This window comes from Trichoderma evansii (assembly GCF_050947405.1).
Source record: "Trichoderma evansii strain SZMC 28006 chromosome Unknown GGI43scaffold_3, whole genome shotgun sequence".
In the NCBI taxonomy this organism is placed as follows: domain Eukaryota; kingdom Fungi; phylum Ascomycota; class Sordariomycetes; order Hypocreales; family Hypocreaceae; genus Trichoderma; species Trichoderma evansii.
Genome location: NW_028145203.1, coordinates 73 through 21,072, shown reverse-complemented (window position 1 = coordinate 21,072; position 21,000 = coordinate 73). Strand labels below are relative to the sequence as shown.

General features: G+C 45.8%; 7 protein-coding genes across 7 annotated transcripts; 4 read left to right on the top strand and 3 right to left on the bottom strand.

The window, feature by feature from the left end:
• Nucleotides 1-76: 76 nt before the first annotated feature.
• Nucleotides 77-1,932, bottom strand: GGI43DRAFT_420656 (velvet 2; the record flags this gene model as incomplete). Its single annotated transcript, XM_083207845.1, has 6 exons — nucleotides 77-332; nucleotides 383-701; nucleotides 772-1,025; nucleotides 1,096-1,175; nucleotides 1,238-1,292; nucleotides 1,349-1,932. 6 exons carry the CDS (start codon nucleotides 1,930-1,932, stop codon nucleotides 77-79), a joined length of 1,548 nt encoding a protein of 515 aa, XP_083063720.1.
• Nucleotides 1,933-2,325: 393 nt separating this feature from the next.
• Nucleotides 2,326-4,103, bottom strand: GGI43DRAFT_395122 (TLC domain-containing protein). The gene is made up of 2 exons (XM_083204842.1): nucleotides 3,469-4,103; nucleotides 2,326-3,409 (listed from the first exon to the last, which is right to left on the bottom strand). The coding sequence occupies exons 1-2, from the start codon at nucleotides 3,949-3,951 to the stop codon at nucleotides 2,909-2,911; spliced, it is 984 nt and encodes a 327-aa protein (XP_083063719.1). The 5' UTR covers nucleotides 3,952-4,103; the 3' UTR covers nucleotides 2,326-2,908.
• A 349-nt stretch (nucleotides 4,104-4,452) lies between these two features.
• Nucleotides 4,453-7,878, top strand: GGI43DRAFT_395119 (kinase-like domain-containing protein). Its single transcript, XM_083204841.1, has 3 exons — nucleotides 4,453-4,572; nucleotides 4,649-6,786; nucleotides 6,888-7,878. Exons 2-3 carry the CDS (start codon nucleotides 4,852-4,854, stop codon nucleotides 7,230-7,232), a joined length of 2,280 nt encoding a protein of 759 aa, XP_083063718.1. The 5' UTR covers nucleotides 4,453-4,572; nucleotides 4,649-4,851; the 3' UTR covers nucleotides 7,233-7,878.
• A 382-nt stretch (nucleotides 7,879-8,260) lies between these two features.
• Nucleotides 8,261-9,837, top strand: GGI43DRAFT_232160 (ATP phosphoribosyltransferase). Its single transcript, XM_083200539.1, has 4 exons — nucleotides 8,261-8,494; nucleotides 8,598-8,632; nucleotides 8,731-9,252; nucleotides 9,358-9,837. The coding sequence occupies exons 1-4, from the start codon at nucleotides 8,478-8,480 to the stop codon at nucleotides 9,723-9,725; spliced, it is 942 nt and encodes a 313-aa protein (XP_083063717.1). The 5' UTR covers nucleotides 8,261-8,477; the 3' UTR covers nucleotides 9,726-9,837.
• GGI43DRAFT_232187 (calcium channel protein CCH1) lies at nucleotides 9,805-16,649 on the bottom strand. The gene is made up of 5 exons (XM_083200540.1): nucleotides 14,896-16,649; nucleotides 12,478-14,844; nucleotides 10,655-12,420; nucleotides 10,502-10,591; nucleotides 9,805-10,429 (listed from the first exon to the last, which is right to left on the bottom strand). The coding sequence occupies exons 1-5, from the start codon at nucleotides 16,471-16,473 to the stop codon at nucleotides 9,949-9,951; spliced, it is 6,282 nt and encodes a 2,093-aa protein (XP_083063716.1). The 5' UTR covers nucleotides 16,474-16,649; the 3' UTR covers nucleotides 9,805-9,948.
• A 658-nt stretch (nucleotides 16,650-17,307) lies between these two features.
• Nucleotides 17,308-17,646, top strand: GGI43DRAFT_380110 (uncharacterized protein; the record flags this gene model as incomplete). Its single annotated transcript, XM_083202935.1, has 2 exons — nucleotides 17,308-17,489; nucleotides 17,541-17,646. The coding sequence occupies 2 exons, from the start codon at nucleotides 17,308-17,310 to the stop codon at nucleotides 17,644-17,646; spliced, it is 288 nt and encodes a 95-aa protein (XP_083063715.1).
• A 320-nt stretch (nucleotides 17,647-17,966) lies between these two features.
• On the top strand, nucleotides 17,967-20,558 carry GGI43DRAFT_420651 (MutS family protein MSH5; the record flags this gene model as incomplete). Its single annotated transcript, XM_083207844.1, has 6 exons — nucleotides 17,967-18,249; nucleotides 18,323-18,549; nucleotides 19,261-19,690; nucleotides 19,740-19,991; nucleotides 20,049-20,449; nucleotides 20,538-20,558. The coding sequence occupies 6 exons, from the start codon at nucleotides 17,967-17,969 to the stop codon at nucleotides 20,556-20,558; spliced, it is 1,614 nt and encodes a 537-aa protein (XP_083063714.1).
• Nucleotides 20,559-21,000: the final 442 nt, after the last annotated feature.

Genomic DNA, 21,000 nt, shown 5'->3' with positions numbered 1-21,000 from the left:
TGCCACCAACATCGTGTTCAGGTTTGATAACAGTATTAATAAAGTGAACAGGCCTCCTCATAGTATAAATGCAAGCCTAGTCGCCATAGTCATCTTCTCCATCTCCTCCCTTGAGGTTCGCATCCTTTCGTATCGGGATTTTAATACCTTGGGCAGCAAAGGCCTTGCTCAGTGGCGTACTCTCGCAAACCCCAGGAAATTTCTTGGCTGAATAAACATTAAATACGTCGCTAAAGCAGGACGCTAATATCGGAGCCCTCCCAGTGTTTACTCTTGAGCCATTCTGGGACATTCCCCCGCGTGCGGCAACGTTGACAAAAGAGAATCTCAAGCTGCCCAGACAATTAGCATCTCTACCTGTAAGGATTAGAAAACGACTTACCGAAATGGGCCTTCTGTTCGGACACTCAGATCTTGCAAGACAAACCAAATGCCTATACGCTCCTCTGTATCAGCTAGGCGAAATGCGCTTGCGGCTAAACTCCCGATAAGGTTACGTGTGAACATGCCCTGAGGCTGCCCGCCCACCACGGCCATTCTCGTCAGGGAGGTCTGGTCTGGCAGATATCCTCTAAATGATGTAACGCTCGCCTGTGTTCCCGGAGGACCACCTGCATCTGAACGAAAGGGTTGAGACTGATGCTGTGGGAAATACTGCTGTGGTGGGCCATATGAGCCGCCAGGCGGGTATGTTGAAGAAGCTATCATTTCAAACGAGATTAATTAGCCTTGGTTACTTCACAGTAAATATTTGGTTAATGCAATTATTACCTTGTGTGTAGTTAGGCTGAGGCTGATAATCCGAGGCGTAGCTCCCATTTTGTGGCGGAGGGTAGGCCGCGTCTCGGCTTGGGGGAAGGCTGCTTTGTCCATAGGCCGATTGGGGGCTCTCTCCGATATATGAATATGGTGCTGTGGAGGAGATTGATGGGCTGCTAGTGGAAGAGCGAACAAGATTGACCTCTCGTGTGCCGTCTTCGTTCCAGAGATCAACATTCAGTACAAACATAGAAAAATCAATGTCACTGTAAACAGATCAGCATTCTTGGCCTAATGTAAGCGCCAGAATATACAACCGCATTAAGCTACACATACTTGCTGTCTATCTCTTTCCCCGTAGCTATGTCAGTGACAACAAGCCGCACACAGGGTGGTGGTGTTATTGGTCGTCGGTCCTACAGGGCCATTAGTGGTCTGTTTAACAGTGCATTCTGCTTTTTGGAAGGGGAAATACTACTTTGTCTCCAAAACCACACATGCGGGCTCGTCGAGGTTGTTGGGCAACATCAAGGCTTGAAGAATATATTAGCTTGGCCTTGTCACTGAGGGCAGTATAGAGGCAACCAACTGATATCTGCGGCCTGTCGCCTCGTCTACTTTTGAAAAGGGAATCAGCATGTTCGCTGTCCCAATTTGTTGCGATTCAGAATGGATCAAGGTGCTGGCTGGCATGCTTGTGAATATTTCATGAGGCCTATGCGGGTGATCAAGGAGGCGTTGAGGCTGGTCCTTATGTTCGCCCGCATAATGCTGTTGATTCGAATGGCTGGATTCAGATGGATCTGGCCGCGGCGGCAAAGCATTGTGCCGGACATGCTGCGAGTGAGGCGGCGGTGGTGGATGCGTGTCGTAGGGAGCTTGAAGAGGAGGCAGCTGCTGTTCTCTGTCTGGATGTGGCGGCTGGTGATACTGGTAGTGGTGAGGCTGAGAGTGAAGGTGTGGTGGAGGAGCTTGGTTCTGGGTCGGAGAATGGGCAGCACTGTGTGGATGGCGTAGTGACGGCTGCGGCTGGTGGTGATGATAGAGATGATCTAGAGCCGCCGAGTTGGAGGCTGAGCTTGGAGGTGCGATTGGAGGCATTGCCAGCGTAGGGCCATGGCCTCCGATAGGCACCTGCCGGGGCGCATCAGAAGAGCCATAGGCTGAATTCATGATTTCACGACGTCCAAGTCGGATGGTCCAGCATAACCTGTGGATATCTCTGGATGAAGTGACGGACAGAGCATCCAAGTCAGGTAGGGGTGCAGGACTCTAGTGTGCTGCCTAAACTATAAGCGGGATAGCGAGCCCGACGGAGATGATCCCCAGGTGGCCTCGCTATGATGGATGTGATAAAGATGGAAAAAGATTTAGTGGGAACTGGCCCGCCGGGTCTTATAAAGGTGCTAGCAGTAATGATATTACTAGTATTACATAAGACTGCGGTGCAATCTGAATAATATTGGCTTATATAAGACAGTAATATATGGATGGAATAATACATGGTTTTTTTTACTATGTGTAAATACCTATTTATTTTTTATAGAATATTATTTTAAGTTTTACCTAGTAACTAAATATTATATTTTAATAAAAAGAGAGAGAGAGATCTAACTATTTGATAAATGATGGCATCAATAATATCTACTAATACAACTTATAGCAGACAGGTATTGCTGAAGTATATTACTTTGCTTTTTCTATACCTAAGTTGTGTCGTAACAACTACTAGGTAGGATCCGCTTAGTAGCCCAGATACCCACTATAAATTAGAGATTGGGTTCTGCTAGATAAACTATCTGTACGGAATATTGCCGTTCTCCTAGTACGTGTTACCCGCCTTGTACAGAATACATACTTCTAATAAAAAGGTATTGAATCTTATTAGCTCTCACAGGGGGGGGGAATAAGTCGTTTATATTCATACATAAGCGTGAAGGAGTTAAACAGTGACAAGTCCTATATAGCAATTACAACCCGATACTAAAATGAACCCCGCAAATAGCACTAGCAAAACATTATACCCGTAACCTCCTAGGTCGCCTGACAGTTGCGCCGCGTAGCCCAATAATAAACTCTATACCCTTCTAAATGACAACATCACGAGAGCCATAGTTTAACCAAGGCAGATCATCATACATCTCAAGTTTCAAGACGTCGCCTGTTTCCGGTGTTGCAGCCCCGTGCCCCTAGACACGCCAGAAGCAACCGAAGACAGATCGACCTCGACCTCCGTAGCGCTGGTATGCTCTTCATTTGGCTTAAATCGCTTGAGAACAGCCCGAATCATCATGATAAACCAGTAGAAGTTTAGGGTGTTGAGAGTGATATTTGACGCGAGATATGACACCGCAAGCCAAGTCGGGACAGTGGAGTCCGGAGTCGCGTATTGCATGACGAGCGATTGGGAGAATGCCTTTGTAGGGTGGGCACCAACGGCAGCCCACATGTCTCTGAAGACGCAAAAAGATTGGAAGGTACCGTAAATAAGTCGAGCAGAGAAGAAGGTGAAGAGCAAGAGGATGCCGTTATAAAGCTGTGCGCTAGAGCCCGTCATGTTGACCTTGTCAAAGAACCAGTGAATATTCAGGAAGGGCGTAGATAGCTCCCATAAAATGAAGACGCATCCGTAATAATTCACAAGAGGTCGCTACCAAGAAAGTTAGTAGGGGTCAAACAAGCCATCGCGTCTCTGGGAGCACAACATACAAAACCAAGTGTATAGACAAGCAGAGCTGCGATCGCGTGCGCCAAAGTCCCGAGCCCAAAGACATCCAGATTAGTGCTGGTCACGTATAGATCCCATACGAAATAACCAGCTGCCAATGCTTGGACCATGCCTGCAGCACCAGTATAGCCCCATATCCTCTCCTCCGAATCCATATTCTTTCTCTCTTGGTCTACTACCATAACCCAAATGGCGATGATGTTGATCAGCGTGCTCTGGATAAATGACACGACATGTGCATCCCAGTTCAGTCGTCTTTTTCGAGACAGCTTCGAGTAGTGCTGAGGTGCTATTAATCGCGACAGCAGTGGTGAAATCGGCCAGAAGATGATTGAATAAAAGACGGCGGAGAGGAGGACTTCGTGAATGTGGTCTGGCAGCGAGGGAAGGTCGAAGCGGTCACACCAGGGCCGCACCAGCTCGGACAGCCATGGTATTGGCGGAATGAAGAAAGGGTCCTTCATTCTGTAGAGTATTCTCGAATTTGTTATAAAATCACGAAAGGAAGGGCGTCTGTACAAAAAAGAAAAAACATGAAGATAACGTGCAAAGAAGAATGGAAGGGATTCTAGGGGCAGAAGGCAGCAGAGTTATAGGGAGGGGTTGGTTCCTTTTGTTCTCAACAATTTATTCAGATAAGCGATAGCATAAGTCATGTTCGTCATATGGTACAGACTTTAGGTTCTATAATAGTGCCGAGGTACAGAGTACTTACGGCGTAGTATTGTTAGTGGGTGTCAAGTTCCATTTGACGGGATCACTTGGCGGTAGCAGCAGCACGCTGCAGGCATGGACACACATGCTAAGTTCCAGGTACTACGACTAGCAGCTTGTAGATTGATCCAGGTCCAGGTTCTGTGGAATCAGATGCACAAACGAGATCAAGAGGTCTTTCTTATTCGGGTAACGCATATAAGGTAGTGACTCTATCTATCCATTTTTAATGAAATATACGTACCCCGTATGCTGCCCATGTACTTCGTATTTGCCTGACTTATCTGCTGTATAATATTACGGAGTGGCTATTTTTACGCGTCAGTTGTATTGCTGACTTACATATCACATTGGGGCGGGCTGCTATTAATGTGTGTGTACCGCGCCGTACCTGAAGTACAGGGGGGCATCCCTTACTCTTTCAGGACACTGGCTAATACCGGCTAGGTACCTCGTACCTGCTCATAGTACCTGTGAGGCGCCAGATGAAGGGAGACAAGAGCCCACTGCACAATTAGGACCCAGCAGCTAGAAGTGAGTTAGCACACGGTCGTCCGTGCTGGCTGCGGCTACTTGTTTATCGTCACCCTGTTTCATAGGGAGTCCGCCCGCCATCCCCAAGGAGCATCTTGTGCTCCTTGACCGTCAAGATGAATGGGGACCTGAGCCTCTCCCAGGCGCTCGGAGGGCTACGAATAGCCAACCCAGACGATTCTGATTCTACTGATGCTGTCAATGCACCCGCCAGCCAAGACGAATTGAGACCGGCCGCACCACCAACGCTCGTCGTGCCAGGCGCTGGCCCTGTTGAGCCAGCTCCAGCTCCAGCTGCCCATAATCAGCTGGACGTTCCTCATGCTCAGCCTCCACGCATTCTACACTCCTCGGACGGCCTGAGGCCAGACGGCCCCGATGCAACAGCCGCGCCCGGCTTTGTGCCCTCTGGTCCGGCATCACAATATCCCCGCCGGGTGCCAAGCCAAAGGTCGTCTCCTCATTTCCATCAAGAACCTCAACCCGTGATTTCTCGACAGCCCTCTCAGCGAGACGGCTCCTCTACCAAGCCCCAGGGATTTGCAGGAGATGCTCCCGTTCCGACAACCAGCGAAGAGTGGAAAGACCGCGGCGCTGCCGTCAGCGTACGCCGGGAGCTCGACAAGAGTGGCCGTCCAGTCGTTCGGCAGGTCAAAAAAGGAGTTCGAGATTTTTCCTTCGGCCGGATTCTTGGGGAGGGTTCATACAGCACCGTATATTTAGCAACCGACCGCCAAACACTCAAAGAATACGCCATAAAGGTTTTGGAGAAGAGGCACATCATCAAGGAGAAGAAAATCAAGTATGTGAATATCGAAAAGAACACATTAAACCGCTTAACGGAGCATCCTGGCATTGTTCGTCTCTACTACACGTTTCAAGACGAGACATCGCTCTACTATGTGCTCGATTTATGTAACGGCGGCGAGTTACTAGGCGTGTTGAAGAGAACTGGTACCTTTGATGTCGAATGCACACGATACTACGGGGCTCAGATCCTCGACTCCATAGACTACATGCACTCCCGAGGCGTGATACATCGAGACTTGAAGCCGGAGAATGTATTGCTTGACAACCAAATGCATGTCAAAATCACGGATTTCGGCACTGCCAGGCTTCTCCCCGATCCTCGAACCGCTCAGGATACAAAAGCTGATGGAGGCGATGGGCCGGATTCAGATAATCGGAACGGCGATGATGGTCGTGCCGCCTCTTTTGTCGGAACGGCTGAGTATGTAAGCCCCGAATTGCTCACGCACAAGAATGCTTGCAAGGCTAGTGACCTGTGGGCTTTTGGTTGTATCATCTACCAGTTACTGGCTGGACGGCCGCCTTTCAAGGCTGGAAGCGAATACTTGACTTTCCAGAAGATTGTCAATCTGGAATATGAGTTTCCGCAGGGATTTCCTCCTCTGGCAAGAGACTTGGTCGAGCGATTGCTCGTGCTTGACCCTGCCAGGAGACTCACTATAGAGCACATCAAGAACCATGAGTTCTTCAGTGGCCAGCAGTTTGGGAGATTCCTGTGGAGGTCCAAAGCACCACGACTGCGACCCTATGTACCTCCAGCCCCAGAGCCAAACATTATCCAACTCAACAATTTCTCGACAAACCCTAGCCCAAACACTCGAGCACAGCCATCAAATAACACGCCGGGTAGTTCATCAAATGGCAATAGCCGACCTGCCCGTATCATCACAGAACTGCCACCCCCAACACAACTAGACATTGAATGGTCACCTGTGCTTACGAAAACCAACGAACGAATTTTGAAGCTCGGAGATTTGATGGTAGTTTCTACGCCAATACCCAACGGATCTCATGGGAAAGGATCCGATGAGGGTCATAGGAAGTTGGCTCGATTCTTTGGTGGAAGCACGACAAAGAAACGACAGAGACTTGTAATGGTCACTTCAAGCGGCCGCATTTTGTTAGCTCCAGCCGGGGGCGAAGAAAAGAGAGCAAAACAGGAGCTGTCACTTTTGGCTCCTGACACAACGTGGAAACCCCATCAAGATGCTAAGGGCCAACATGTATGGTGTCTCGACACAGTAAGTTCTCTTGATACATTTTTCTTTTCTTCCACCCCTTATATATATATATATATATATATATATATATTTGCCAGTCACGATACTTACAAACTTTACAGGGTGGTCAACATTTTACCTTTGAGGAAACGAAATCATCGTCTAGCTCAGGAGGCGATCTTGCGTTTGCCGAAGAGTGGATCGAAAGCCTGGAAAGAGCCAGGGACATGTCACTGTCCCAGACTTTAACGGCTGATAGCGCATTTGGCGAGATATCCTCAACAGTATCAACACCGTCCAGCACTTTAGTTGGCAGAGGAAATGGCTCTGACGGCTTCTCAGCCAGCGATCGATCTGCACGTGGTCATTTGACCAAAGGCCAGGCAAACGTCGAAGATCCCACGCCGGCAAAAAGGAATCGTTTCAGCAAAAGACAATCGCGCAATGGTTTAGGACCTGCATTTTAAATACACGCAAAGGATGCTGGGGAAGCTAACCGAAATGGAAGAGTTGTCGATTTCTTGAGCAATGACTTCAGGCATTCTTACTTTAGGTATGGTTTTATCATGCTATACTATGTATAATGTCCACTTGAAGAACGCGGCGTGCCATTGAGATATTCATTTTTCGTCTTTCAGAGCGAAACCAGTCGCAGCGCATCTGTCTTTTCTTATTTATTGTTTTCTCTTGAACTTTGGATGGTAGAATGGGTATGGCGAAGAGCTCACTGCGCTGCAGCAAAAATGTTACAGCTGGGATTACCGGCATTGTTTTATTGCCTTTTTCTCGTCATTAATAGCTTGGGAGGCTCTCTTTTCCAGGTCAAGTTAACCAAGATCGCCGTTTCATCTGTATGGCGTCTTGTTTTTTTATTTTTAAAAACAAAAGATGTAGACCTAGCATAGTAGACGACGCGATATTTCTTGAGAGGGGGGGGCACAATATAAATAAATACTAAGCGAGGATAAATCGAGGTATGTCTACCTGTAGTATATAGGGTTTAGTACTGATTTAATATACAAAGTAATAAACGTTACACGTTAAGGTAATTGAAATATTAGTGTTAATAGTATTATTAATATGGCTGTCTAGTAATTTGACTTCTATTCCCCTTTTCTGTGTCCAAGTTGAGTCTTGAATATTCCCGGCCTCGTGAAACAACTTGATCATTGTACGTAGTTCCCAGCAGCGCCTGACCAATGGCACTTGACGGCTACGTCTCGTGTCGCCTTGTCCTAAAATAGCCTGCCGATGGCCTAAATACCGCTAACAGATGCAGAGTCATGTCATCAGACACTGCGCGGAATGCAGCCAGTGCCAGTGCCGGCACGACACACATCAGGCTATCATTTAGGCTCACTAACCAGGTAAGGTACCTGCCACTACTGGGCAACTTACTAAGAGTAGTACCAGCAGCAACAGCTTTTCCTTGTCGCTGCGAGGGTTTAAAAAAAAATTAAGTCGCGCCGCAACCGGAGGATCAAAACCCAAGGTTCGTCATATCTGCAGAAAAGACTCTTAGCGCTTTGGGTGGTGGGAAAAATAGAATGCGATGGCTGCTAATGAGAGATCGGGCCCGTTATGACTCGAACGTAGCTTGGGAGTCCCACCTGCCTCTGTGACTACTTTTCCACTTTGTTCTCCGATTTTAAAGTGTCAATTGACGATATCGTTTCTTTGATTTGCACCTGTAGTCAACCATCGTCGCAACAATGGATCTCGTCAACAGGTAAGCAAAGCCAGCCGTTGTAGCACTTGTCTCTCTTCTTTCTTATACTTTTGTACTTGACAGTGACAAGAAAACGATTTGCTAATTCTCTTGCCTGCCTCAGTCTCGAAGGACGCCTGCTCTTTGCGGTACCAAAAAGTTCGTCTTCAGTTGCACATACCCTGCCAATTGTTTCTTGAATCAAATCAACCCGCAAACAATGCATTGTCGCTGACCAGCCGCTCGTCCTGCCACAGAGGGCCGATTGAACCAAGCTGCGTTGAATCTCCTAGAGGGCGCCGATATCCAGTTTCGCCGCGAGAACCGCCTCGACATCGCCCTTGTCAAGAACCTCCCCATAGCCCTCATTTTCCTGCCCGCTGCGGACATCCCCACGTTTGTCGGCCAGGGCCGCGTTGACCTTGGCATTACGGGATGGGACCAGGTCAAGGAGCACGATGCTGCCGTCAAGGCCGCCGCCAGCGAGGATCCTTCTTCCCCGGTTTCGGGCAGCGAGATGGTTATGGAGCTTGAGTTTGGCGCATGCAAGCTCCAAGTTCAGGTCCCCGAGAAGGGACAATACGCCACTAGCAAAGACCTGATCGGTCGCACAATTGGCACGAGTTTCGTCAGCCTGACTGAAGAGTACTTTGCCCAGATGGAGGCTCAGTCAGACGGAGCTGCATCTCAGAAACTGCGAACCAAGATCATCGAACTGAGCGGTAGTGTTGAGGCAGCTTGTGCGCTGGGCGTCGCTGATGGCATCGTGGATCTTGTTGGTAAGTCGCTTCTACTTCCAGTCCCTGCATTTGCCTCTATATTGTTTGAAAGAAAAAAAAAAAAAAAATTCACCCATTCTGTGCGTGCCAACTGACTCTGCGTAGAATCAGGAGAGACCATGAGGGCTGCGGGACTCAAGGCTATTGACACGGTTGTCGAGTCGGTGGCTGTCCTCATCAAGTCTCGCTCACCGTCCAACACCGACTTGGTAGACCTCATTGCGGCACGTATCCGTGGTGTCATCACTGCCCAGCGATATGTTCTGTGCCAATACAACATCGAGCGGTCGAGCATCGCTGCGGCTACGCAGATCACACCAGGAAAGCGTGCTCCCACAGTCACATCACTGGATGATGGCTGGGTTGCTGTGAGCTCAATGGTCGAAAAAAAGATGATTGCGCTCGTCATGGATGACTTGAAGCGAGTGGGAGCTCAGGATATTCTAGTCCTAGATATCCACAACACACGATAAATATGTAATGGGAAATGGGAACTGCATAAAGAGGAAAGATAAAAAAGCGTTAAAAGTAAATGGGAAAAGGAGGAGAGTACCAAAAGGCGTCAGGGTATTAGATTCATAACAGCTGGCCAAAACTAAATATACACATGCAAATATATTTTGCTCCAAGCCATATTCTTTAGTATCTCATTCAATTCGTTCTATATACCTGGTCGGTTGTGCAGGCGGTCTAAATCTATGGTAAGTCATCATAACGATAAGAGCTTCTGTCAGTAGCGCGCAAAGTTGTACTGCGCCGAATGCTATCAATCCATACTGAGCCGTCCAGCATGTCCTGAACCGAAGCCAGGTTGCTACTATCTGCGGGGCGTTCAAGCTCTGCTGCTGTCGCTTCCTGGATATCCGGCGTTTCAAGTTCAAAGCTGAAAGTTGAAGAGCCTCTGGGCTCCTCGTCTACCGTCAGTGACGAGCGAGGCAAGCCAAGAGGATGGCTTTGCGAAGTGGTGCCTGATATCGTATTCCCATGCCAACTTGGCTTTCTTTCTTCATCCGCACCAGTATCAATGCCAAGTTGGCGCATCTTCATTTCAGCATCTCCGGACATAAGGCCTTCGTCATCTTCAACTAGGATATCTGGGATCCTGAGCTGCGGGATTGTTGTCATGCGAGATGCTCTCTTTCGCTCCATATGCTCCTTAAACTTGCGTGAATAATATCTAAGCCAATCCAGTCAGCTCACTGCTGCACACAATAAGTATGTTCTGGTATATAGTTAATGTGCCACTTACAGCGTATCAAAGAAGCCCTGTACGATTCGCCGTCGTATACCTTCATCAACACGTTGTAGGCGTGCACGGCGCCGCAAAAATTCCTCGAGTCTATTATTCGTTAGCCAAATTGAACTTCATCGTAATGAATAGAGGGTAAGTAGTGAGAATTACTTTAAACTCTTGCTATCGTTTATGATATTGTAGTGAGCAAGGATCATTAAAACATCAGTGAAGGCAATTCCCTTATCAGGGTCTGCGCTTACGAGTACTTCCTCGTAGAATATATTAAACCGATGGCGCCGTTTACGAATTTTCTTGATGTCCAATTGGGACAGTCTTTCGTTCAGCCGATTAATGTCAACCTCGTTGAGCGCAGCTGTTGAGACGATGGAAGTATGGCGAGAAACTCTTGTATCTTCCCGCACATCCTCCAAGATTTGCCGAACAGAATCCTCTGCTTCGTATATCCGCATTTGAAAAACGCCGGACAGCTCACCGAGGAGGCGTGGAAAAGCCTCTTTTGTGATATAGCCAGTCCCGGCGGGGTCTACGCTCCGCCAGGCCTCCTTGAATCGTCGGATCTCATCGCGATCAACAGCGGCCATGCCAGATGAGCGCTGGTAAACATAGCTGAAGCTCTCGAAAATGAGTGAAACAAACAGATTCACAAAGATGTACATGCTGACAATATTCCAAGCGATAAATAAGAATCTGGCCCATGGTTTACTGCCGCAATCGCTGTCGAAGAAATTGTCAGTCTCAACGCAGAGGGGCGATTCAATCCCAGCGTAATCTTCCATGATTTGGTTCCATCCTTCTCCCAGGCTCATTCTAAATAAGAATATCAGAGCCATTGGAACTGTCCTAAAGTTGATGTAACTTCCCTCATTATCGCCGAAGCGAGTTAAGCTGAAGGTCTGCGTCATTGCAATAGCAAAGACAAGGAAAAAAACAAACCAGGTAGCCAAGAGGTTACTGATGACTGGCAGACTTGCTGCAGCTGTCTTGAAGAGTTGATCTAACGCATCGTTCCTTGGAATCAACAAAAGAACGATAGCGACCAAAAATATTTTGTGAAGTTGCACATATGTATCGGCCCCAGTGTCTGCAATTAGTAGTGCAAGGGTAGCAACAAAGGCACCTGATACAGCTACTAGGGAGTAGAGGTCCCAAGAACTCCGCCTGAAACGCGTCCAACCCAGACCTACTATCCTAATCGTGATGTTGGTGATGTATATCAGAATGAAGAGCAAGAATATGTATTCTCGGGTTGTCGTCCACCACGACGGCTCATTGTAGAATTCCGCTACTAGCAACAGCAGATGCAGAACCAGAACAACCGTAACCGCCTGGTACCATTTTCCCCTTTTTTCAATGGCTCTCTTGTGGCACCATTTTTTCCATTTGTTTTCTGAATCGTCGTATGAGCTTTTTGATGGTGAAATGTGACGCAAAAGCTTTCGCAGCTCAAGCCACGATCGCTGCTCTGCTGTGAGAAACGCAACTCCAGTCTGCTCTGTATAATTTCTCATGAACACGGAAATAAAGAGCGTAAGAATGAAGACAGTTGCTAAGAGGTTGAAGACAACAAAAAACATTGCGTTCCCCTGGTTTGCTAGATTTTGCGGCTGCATGCCAAGGCCTGTAATCGCCTGAGCTGCGAAAGAAACATCTACCCATCCTTCCTGGCTGACAATTTGAAACAGCGTGAAAAGCGACGAACCGAAGTCATCAAAGCCAAAGTACGGATTCGATGCCACTCTTGGGGCCAGCATCGGCCAGTCGTTAGAATAAGGGGTGCTGTTGAATTCGCCAAAACACTGAGTTAAAGTAGAGATATTATCGCCAGTATCATTGCAAGATACCAATAACCCATTAAACAGGTTTAGTCCGTAAATAGCAAATGGGATCAAGAGAGAGATAGACACAAACGCAGCCTAGAATCATGTTAGCAATCTCCAGCAAAAGAAGCCAAATATAAAATATGTTCATACGCCAAAAAGCTTCCACCATCCGACAATTATCAGTGAGTGGAACGTATCACGGGCGCTGTCGCTCACGTTCAGTAGCCGGAGCGCTCGAAGCGCCTTAAAAGCACCCAATGCTCTTGAGATGCCACCATCATCAATCAACAGTGTTACGACATTAATCCACAGGGTTATTAACACAACTGCGTCGATTATACCCCAGGAGCTGCGTAGGAATGCATTAGGCGTCCATATAAGGCCATCTGCAATTATCTTGATGGCTGCTTCGAGAGTAAAGATCACAGCAAAGGCCAGGTCTGTCCAGATGTACCACTGAGTCACAGTAGATGGATGCTGCTCTCGATATTCCTTCTGATAGAGCGGAGTTGTAACGCAAGCTATTACAACCATTGCAAACACTGACGCGTAAATAAAGCCGGATATCGAGTACCAAGCTATCCTATTAGGTTCAACCCCGTCAAAGCGTTCGAGGCCCCTGGCAGGGCCTACAAGTCTCTGGCAGAGGCGTCTAACGCGGCTGTTGGGGGGAAAGATGTATAGTGACGTGTTGTATCGAGGATTCTGAGCGAGATAATCTCGCTGAGCCTTCCGGCGAGCTGACGTCGCTGATACTGCCTGTCGGGCCATTTGCCGAGGATCCAAAGTGCCATTGGGGCCGTCGAAGCGAAGATTTGAGTAAAACGGATTGGGTCCGCTCTTATTAAACCGATCCCATATCTTGTTTAAGAACCCCGGCTTACCGTCTCCCATCAGATTTGTGGTGCTCCGTTGTGGTCGATTTCTATGCTCTGGGTCAAGACGGAGAGGATCAGCCACTTCATCGTCCAAGAACTCCTGTACCACAGTATCTTTAAGAAGCATTTCCATCATGCCTGGGCCATAGTCTAATGGATCCTTGCGCCGGCGAGATTTTCCAAAGCTGAAGATCGTAGACAGCGTGAGGTTATTAGACGCACGCCCAAGTTCCTTCCTCTGCAGAAAAGCTTTCACTTGCTCTAAACGTTTCTCATCTTCCGACACGTCAAAATTTTCTTGAATAACAGCAATAAACATGTTGATCAAGATAAAGAATGCTAAGATAAACCACCCTATCAGGAATATTGCGCCGATCCAAGCGGTTTTCAGTGGCTTCGTATAAGAAGTGACAGAATATAGAATAGCAGTCCAGTTCTCGCTAGAGAGTATTTGATACATGCCGAGAAAAGAGTTGAATATGGTGTTAAAAGAGATGCGATTTAGGTTTCCATCGTCATAAACAGGTATCTGTCCCCTGAACAGCTGTGCAGCCAAAATTGCGACCAAAAAGGTCATTAAAAATACAAACAGCATAAGGTTGCCAATACCAGCCGCACTGCCAAGTACCAAAAGAATGAGCTTTCGCGTCACAGGTATTGCCAAGACAAGTCGATAGGCTCGAATAACTTGAAAGACAGTCAGCCAGGCATACACCCGGGAATTGTGGATTGCTGGTATGAGGATGACGGAAGTGATGATAGCCAAAGCCAGATCAAAGATATTCCGCCAGCTTCGATGGAACACGCTCCAATAGGCCACAATTCGGAAGATGATTTCAACATCAAGTAGTATAGTAGCAACGATCTCAGCTGCATCGATATATCTTCCCCGAGATTCCGACATGGATGCGCTACGACAAGCTTCACTAAGTAAAGCGAAGGCGACCACAAGCAGCCAAAACACCGATGTCTTTTTATACATTTGTTGAGCAGGTGAGCCTTTTCGTTTACGCTCATCTGTATGTGGCTGGGCGGATGGCCCCGCTTCGACAGTAAAAGCACTCGATTTGCTTTCTTCACGAATGACCTGAAATGATGAGGTAATGACGGCTATTAGCAAATTGGTTAACCACAACATCATAATCATGATGGCAGCACCAAAGAATAAAGCCGCCTGAGGGTAATCTGAGTTCATGGTGTAGTACATTAGGTCAGAGAATGTGTTGGCGCTCATCAGGACGAATACCAACTCGAGTGACTGGATGATGTTGTCAAAGTTAACTGTCCCATTATAAGGATTCTGTTGTTGCAGACATATTGAGCCTCTGGGGCACAGGTATCCTTTTCCTTCAGTAGTGCCCTTGACTAGGTTTTCTAGGGATCCTGCAGCACTGAACTTCACCCAAGGTAGTGTGGCTCCAGTCACGTTATCTAAGTAGCCACCACAGAATTGCATGCTGTTGGTGAAAGAGGCAGTTAGATTGCCCGGATCCAATGGATCTAACCAAACACACTGTCGACTCAGACTTGATTTAAAACTCTGAATACCGATAATGGCAAAAAGGAGCCAAAAGAAGCTGATAAGAAACGCTACACGGACAAGGAGAGGGGCTGCCTTTTTCAAGCTTCTTAAGATAATCTATGAGTTATAAGCATGGCACGTCAAGGTCAACATAAAGATGTTACTTACAGCAGTGCCGTGAGTAAGAGCCAGCAATCTCAGAATACGGAGACAGCTAAGCATTTGAAAAAGGTAGAAGTGGTGGCGATTCTCAGTGCCAGTCATAGCCAGCACAAAAGTAATCCAAAAGGAGACAACAGCAACAAAATCTAGACGATTAAATGAATGCCGCAAGAAGGCTCGGCGTGCTAACTGGAACCGTTGCTGATCTTCAACCGTCTTGGGACCGGTATTCTGGCCCTGCATCAAAGTCGTAAAAGAGCGAGCAAAGGCCGGGGCCGCCTGAGGCTGGGTAGACCGAATTCTCTTAGTAGATCTTTGTCTCTGTGGTTGAAAAATGGATTTGTATCGATCGGCAACCGCTGCTCGAATGCCCCTCTTGCGATCAATGGTACTATACTCCTCTGCATTCAAAATGAACCCAGACACCACAATCCTGGCCATGATTTCGAGTGTGAATACAATGAAGAGCGCGAGCATTGTCCAATCTATTGGTCTGTTACCCCATTGCTCGGGGCGCGCATTTCCGGGGCTGAAAACATCTGGCCAAGATTCTACGGCAAGTAGAATTGTTTGAGAAACAATAAGTATAAGAATAAAAGGCTCTGTGTAGGGATTAACAAGTAAGTCACACATCCATAATCTAAATCGACTTTCCGGAGAAAATATCCCCAATGAGTTTCCTCTAAGGGGATTAGGAGCCTTTGGGCGAGCCGGTGAAGGTAATCGGCTTGGAATTTCAGTAGTCAAGAAGATATTTTGAGCGGCTTTCTCCGCCGGAGATGAAGTCGCTTGAGAATAATACGGCTCATCGGCATATGTTGACGGTGTTGGATTGGGTCTCCTTTCACTCAACGAGTCGCGAGACCGTGAGCGATAGCGAGAGGACCGTTGGTCAGCAATATCCGACTCTCCGCTTAGATTCACAACTCTTTGTGACATAGCCCTCACAATTGATCCTGCGCGCTGGAAAGCTCCAGCTGTAGAAGCTGACCGCGACAAGCGAAAATCGCCGGGGTCTAACGTTAGACCATAGCTTTGGTGAACGCCGGGTGAGTAACCCAAATTAGAACGGTGCCCAAGACTCTTTCCTTCATGGTCTCGAATTGGATTGCTATCAAGGTCGCGGACAGTTTGAAAACTCTCCCTACCATGTAGACCATGGTCATCTTCAGGATGAGAGCCAGAAATCGGTTGCACTCCCGCTGTGAGTGGAACTCTATCAGAATCTGCATAATACGGATTCGACGACTCCTCGATATATTGTGACCCTCCGTCGAACGAATGATAGGAATCTGGAGGGAAACGTGGAGATTGTGTCAATGGCGGAGGAATATCAGGAGGTAGCGCTGCCTGCAGCGCCGTGGGATCTATATGAGACTCGAAACTAATACGATCATGAGGAGAGCTATACGAAGTGTGCCAGTAGGACGACAGTCCTGGCTCGCCAGCTGTTCTAGTCGTAGATTCATCGCCGGTACGTCGCTGGGAGTTACCCAGCCCATATTGATTATCTCGAGAACTGGTAGCGTGTAAATCTATCGGTGGCGGGCGTGCCGTGCGGTCGTCTGGCAGCTCGGAGGACATTGTTACAGCCTTCCCAGCTTTCAAGGCGATATAGGTGATGATCGTAGCAAGAACTAGACATCACGGATATAGCTTCACAGCTAACATCCTCACGGGGGTAGGCATAAACAGTAGTCACTATATGCACCAGTATCAAATAAGTATTAAAGGAGACGCAATAGTGCCTTCAAGGGAAAGGAGCCTCTTACCTACAAAATTTAGTAATAGCTACCTATATTAAATAGTAGTACGTCAATTTGTTAAGCATTATATGGAGAATAGAGGTATAGTGTCGCGAGACGGTTTCATCTTCACAGCCACATTAGTAGCACTCTATACTTGTATATTTTATTATAGTATTAATTAAAAAATATTAGAAAGTTTTTTTATTAAGGAAAAAATTATATTTATATTCTATATATGTTTAATTATAAAGCATTTAATTTATTTTTAATATTATAAATTTTATTAAAAAAATTATTGTATTTTTTAATAAAATAAATTAAAATATAATTAAAAAAAATTAACTTTAAAATTAATTTAATATAAAACTATATTATAGAATAATAAATATTGTACTATAAGTTTACTACTACTATATATTTAAGTACTATTAAAATATATGCTAGCTGCTTGTTTAAATTATGCAATAGACTCCCTAATAGAGTTGAGGTACGGAGGTAGGCTGTGTATGGTAGCCACTTCACTAATGTAAGGAGACACGGGTCTAGTGGCCCGTTGCCACTTATACTAGTCGACCCGCCTAGGAGACCCATTCCTAACGTCGGCCAATACAACATACAGCTCCAACACTCAACATCTACTATTGCTACCACGAGTCCTCTCTGCGCCAATATGAGGTCCCTGTGGTTTATCGCGGCTTTAAGTCTTTTCCAGTTTGGCTCTGCGGCTGATCAGAAGAAGTCAGCTATCATTTGGTTCGATAACCCAGCTACCCCAGCCGCTTTTATGGACCAGGTGAAGGACAGTATTTTGAAAGCTGGAGGTAGAATCACACATACATACACTATCATCAAGTACGTCTCCTTGGTTCGCAGAATCCACATTCGTTATTGACTTTGTCATAGAGGGTTTGCCGTAATCGCACCAGCGAATGCGCTCGCCTCGGTCCAATCATTAGGCGTAGAGCACTCGATTCGCGTGGAAGAAGACGAGACAGTATCAACGCTCTGAGTGATAATGGCAATAATATCAGTCAACTACACTACATTTAATAACGATGGATAAAAGTAAGTCTTATAAAAGGCTTATAATTAAATAATATAATAATTCAATTAATTACGTACCATAATATATTATAATTTGTTTTATATCAATGGCTTTATATCAGGGCAATATAGCGTACTGGGTATTATATCGACAAGCGAAACAGGGAAGGTGCATTATACCTGCTTTCTTTATTCCCCCATTGATAACTAGCACCCAAGCCTCCCATTTTACCCTTCTAAAGGTCTCCAAATCTAGGACAACCGCCGCCGACAAGGTATTCCCAGATGGATACTACAGAAGACACTGCGTCTGATCAAGAAGCTGGGCTCCCTCATCTCAGCGACTCGATTCTAGCCATCGATGTCAAAGATAGGAGCACCTTAGGATGCAGCGTCTTCTCTACTGCGGATGGCGTCTTGAAGATAGGAGCTGATATCTCTATGGCGGACGAAGATGTGGTAGAGCAATTTATCAGCTACGCGCAACCAACCACGATTCTGGTTTCACGACGAGTCCCAGAATCAATCTTTGCCTTCATTGAAAAACATGCCGGGAAAGGTGTCAAAGGTGAGTATTTCCCTGCATGGTCCGTATTTCACATGGCCAGTCTATTTCCGTTTCTTACGTTAGTGTGAATTAGAAGTTACTTTACGCCTGTTGTCCCCCTCTGACTTCTCTCACACATTTGCTTGTGAAGAATTATCATCACTCGATACTCATGGGGTCTGCTCATTTCGAACTACACCATCTGCCAACGTGGAGGGGCAATGTGCGAAGAGCAGTATCCAGGAATGTGGCCCCCAAGAGCCTCAATGCATGAAGCTAGTCCGCTGCAGCTCTCTGATTGACCTTGACAACGTTTTATCCGTAAGTATCCAGCTGCTTCGTATCCAGTACCTAGATGAGTGCTCAGATAGAACAGTTAGGCTGCGCGGGTACCATTCTCATATACCTACACCGGCAGCGGTCACTCGTGTCACCATCTGCCAGTTCTGGCACAGGGTATATGTTTAATGTGAGATCCGTTACGCTATTCAATTTGTTAGACTATGTTTTCATCAATGAAGAGTCTAGACTCTCCCTACAAATCATCAGCCACGAGTCACACCCAAATAGTCAAGCGTGGAATGTCGACTCCAAAAGTTCAGTTGAAAGGGAGAATCTCTCTATTTATGGTTTATTCCATCCGCTGGCCTCCACACCTCAGGGTCGAACTCACCTGCGATGCATGTTCCTTAGACCTACGTCGAACCTTGATATCCTCTCCCAGAGACAGCGGACGATTTCACTACTCCTCCATCCCAGCAATGAGGAAAAGAAAAAACGCGCTGTTGCTATTTTACGGAAGATGGGAAATGTAGCGCATGCAATCGCTCATCTCCATAAGGGAATCAGCTCTCCATCCTCCCACAGGGCGTTCAATATTAGTGTATAGGGTACACTAAGAAGATTCGTATCTCAATCGCTTGAATTGAGAGAAGTAGCCATTGCGTTCTCTTCTAATGCAGACCAGAGTAATATTATCAATAAGGTGGGGATCTTGATTCGCCTTGGGTGCCAATTCTGACGTCCCTCTAGATAATCGACAGGCTCGTCCCAGTATCTCTTACTCTAGTGGGCGATATGATCAACAGAGTCATCAACTTTGATGAAGCCAAGTCCCAGCAGTGCTGTTCAGTCAGGCCCGGCGTGGATAACGAATTAGACGAATTAAAACGACAATACGACGGCATGAGTAGCTTCTTGACAGCAGTCGTCAACCGTATTGCTGAAGATTTGCCAGTATGGGCACGTCAATATATCCAATCATGTGTTTTCCTTCCCCAACTTGGGTTTTTGACCGTAGTTGAGCAGGAATTTCAGCTAGGAAACGACATATTCAATGGAAAAGGTGTAAATGACAACTCATGGAAAAAGTCTTTCACCCATAACGGGACAGTCTATTATAAAAATCGCCATATGGAAGATCTAGACAGATATCACGGGGATATGTACTCTAAGATAAGCGGTAAGTTCCATCATCTTGCGTACCCACGGTTATGCTAAAATTCAACTAGATAAGGAAGTTGAGGTGATGCAAAAGCTGGCTACAGATGTCATTGTCCATGAGAAAGCTCTCCTGGAAGCTACAGATTTATGTGGAGAATTTGATGCACTTCTAGCTCTTGCCATCGGCGCTGCAAAGTATGACTGGCATGCTCCCCAGATGACTGCTGCCAATGTTATTCATATCAAGGGTGGTAGACACCCACTCCAAGAGCTGCTTGTGCCATCGTTTGTGCCAAATGACTGTTTCATAGGGGAAGAGAGCATGTCTCCAGGACGAGCAACCCAAGCGCTGGTCTTAACTGGCCCAAATCAATCAGGGAAAAGCGTTTACATTAAACAGGTTGCTGTGATTGTTTACCTGGCGCATATCGGGAGCTTTGTGCCAGCCGAAGCAGCTCTAATCGGCACGGTGGATAAAATACTGACTCGAATGCCGTCACGAGAAAGCGTTTCTCGAATCGGGAGCACATTCGCACTAGATCTCAAACAAGTCTTTCAGGCCATGAAATACTCTACTTCCCGGAGCCTGGTTCTTATAGATGAGTTTGGAAATGGGACTACGGCCGATGGCGGTGCTGGTATGTTTACAGCGATGCTGAACTATTTTCTTTCACCTACAACAGCAATACCAAAACTACTGGTTGCTACACATTTCCACGAAGTGTTTTCATATGGCTATCTGAACCAGCATAACCAACTCTCACTAATGCACATGGATGTGAGGACTGGCATAGACGCCGCTACTGCAGAAGAGAAAATCACATACTTATTTAAGTTAAGCAAAGGATGCAGCTTAATGAGTTTAGGAAGTCAATGTGCTATACTAAATGGAATAGCTGAAGAAATAACTAACCGTGCTAAAAGAATAGGGGAAATAATAATTGAAAATAAAAACTTAACTTATAGAAGGTTAAATTTTAATAATAATAAAAAAGAGCTGGAGTATATTACAATTATAATTAATATATTTATAAATTTAAATTTAAATTTATATAATATATATATTAATAATTTTTTAAAAAGTTTAAATTAAAAAATAAATAAATATATATATAAATATTTAATTTAAATATTTAATTTAAATTTTATTAATAAATATAAATAAATAATAAAATTTTAAAATTTTTATTATATTTTTAATTTTATTTTAATTATAATAAATAATATAAAAAAATTAAAAAAATCTAAATATAATAATAAATATTTAAATAAATAATTTTTTATAATTAAATTATTTTTTTAAAATTAAATTATTTATTATTATTATTA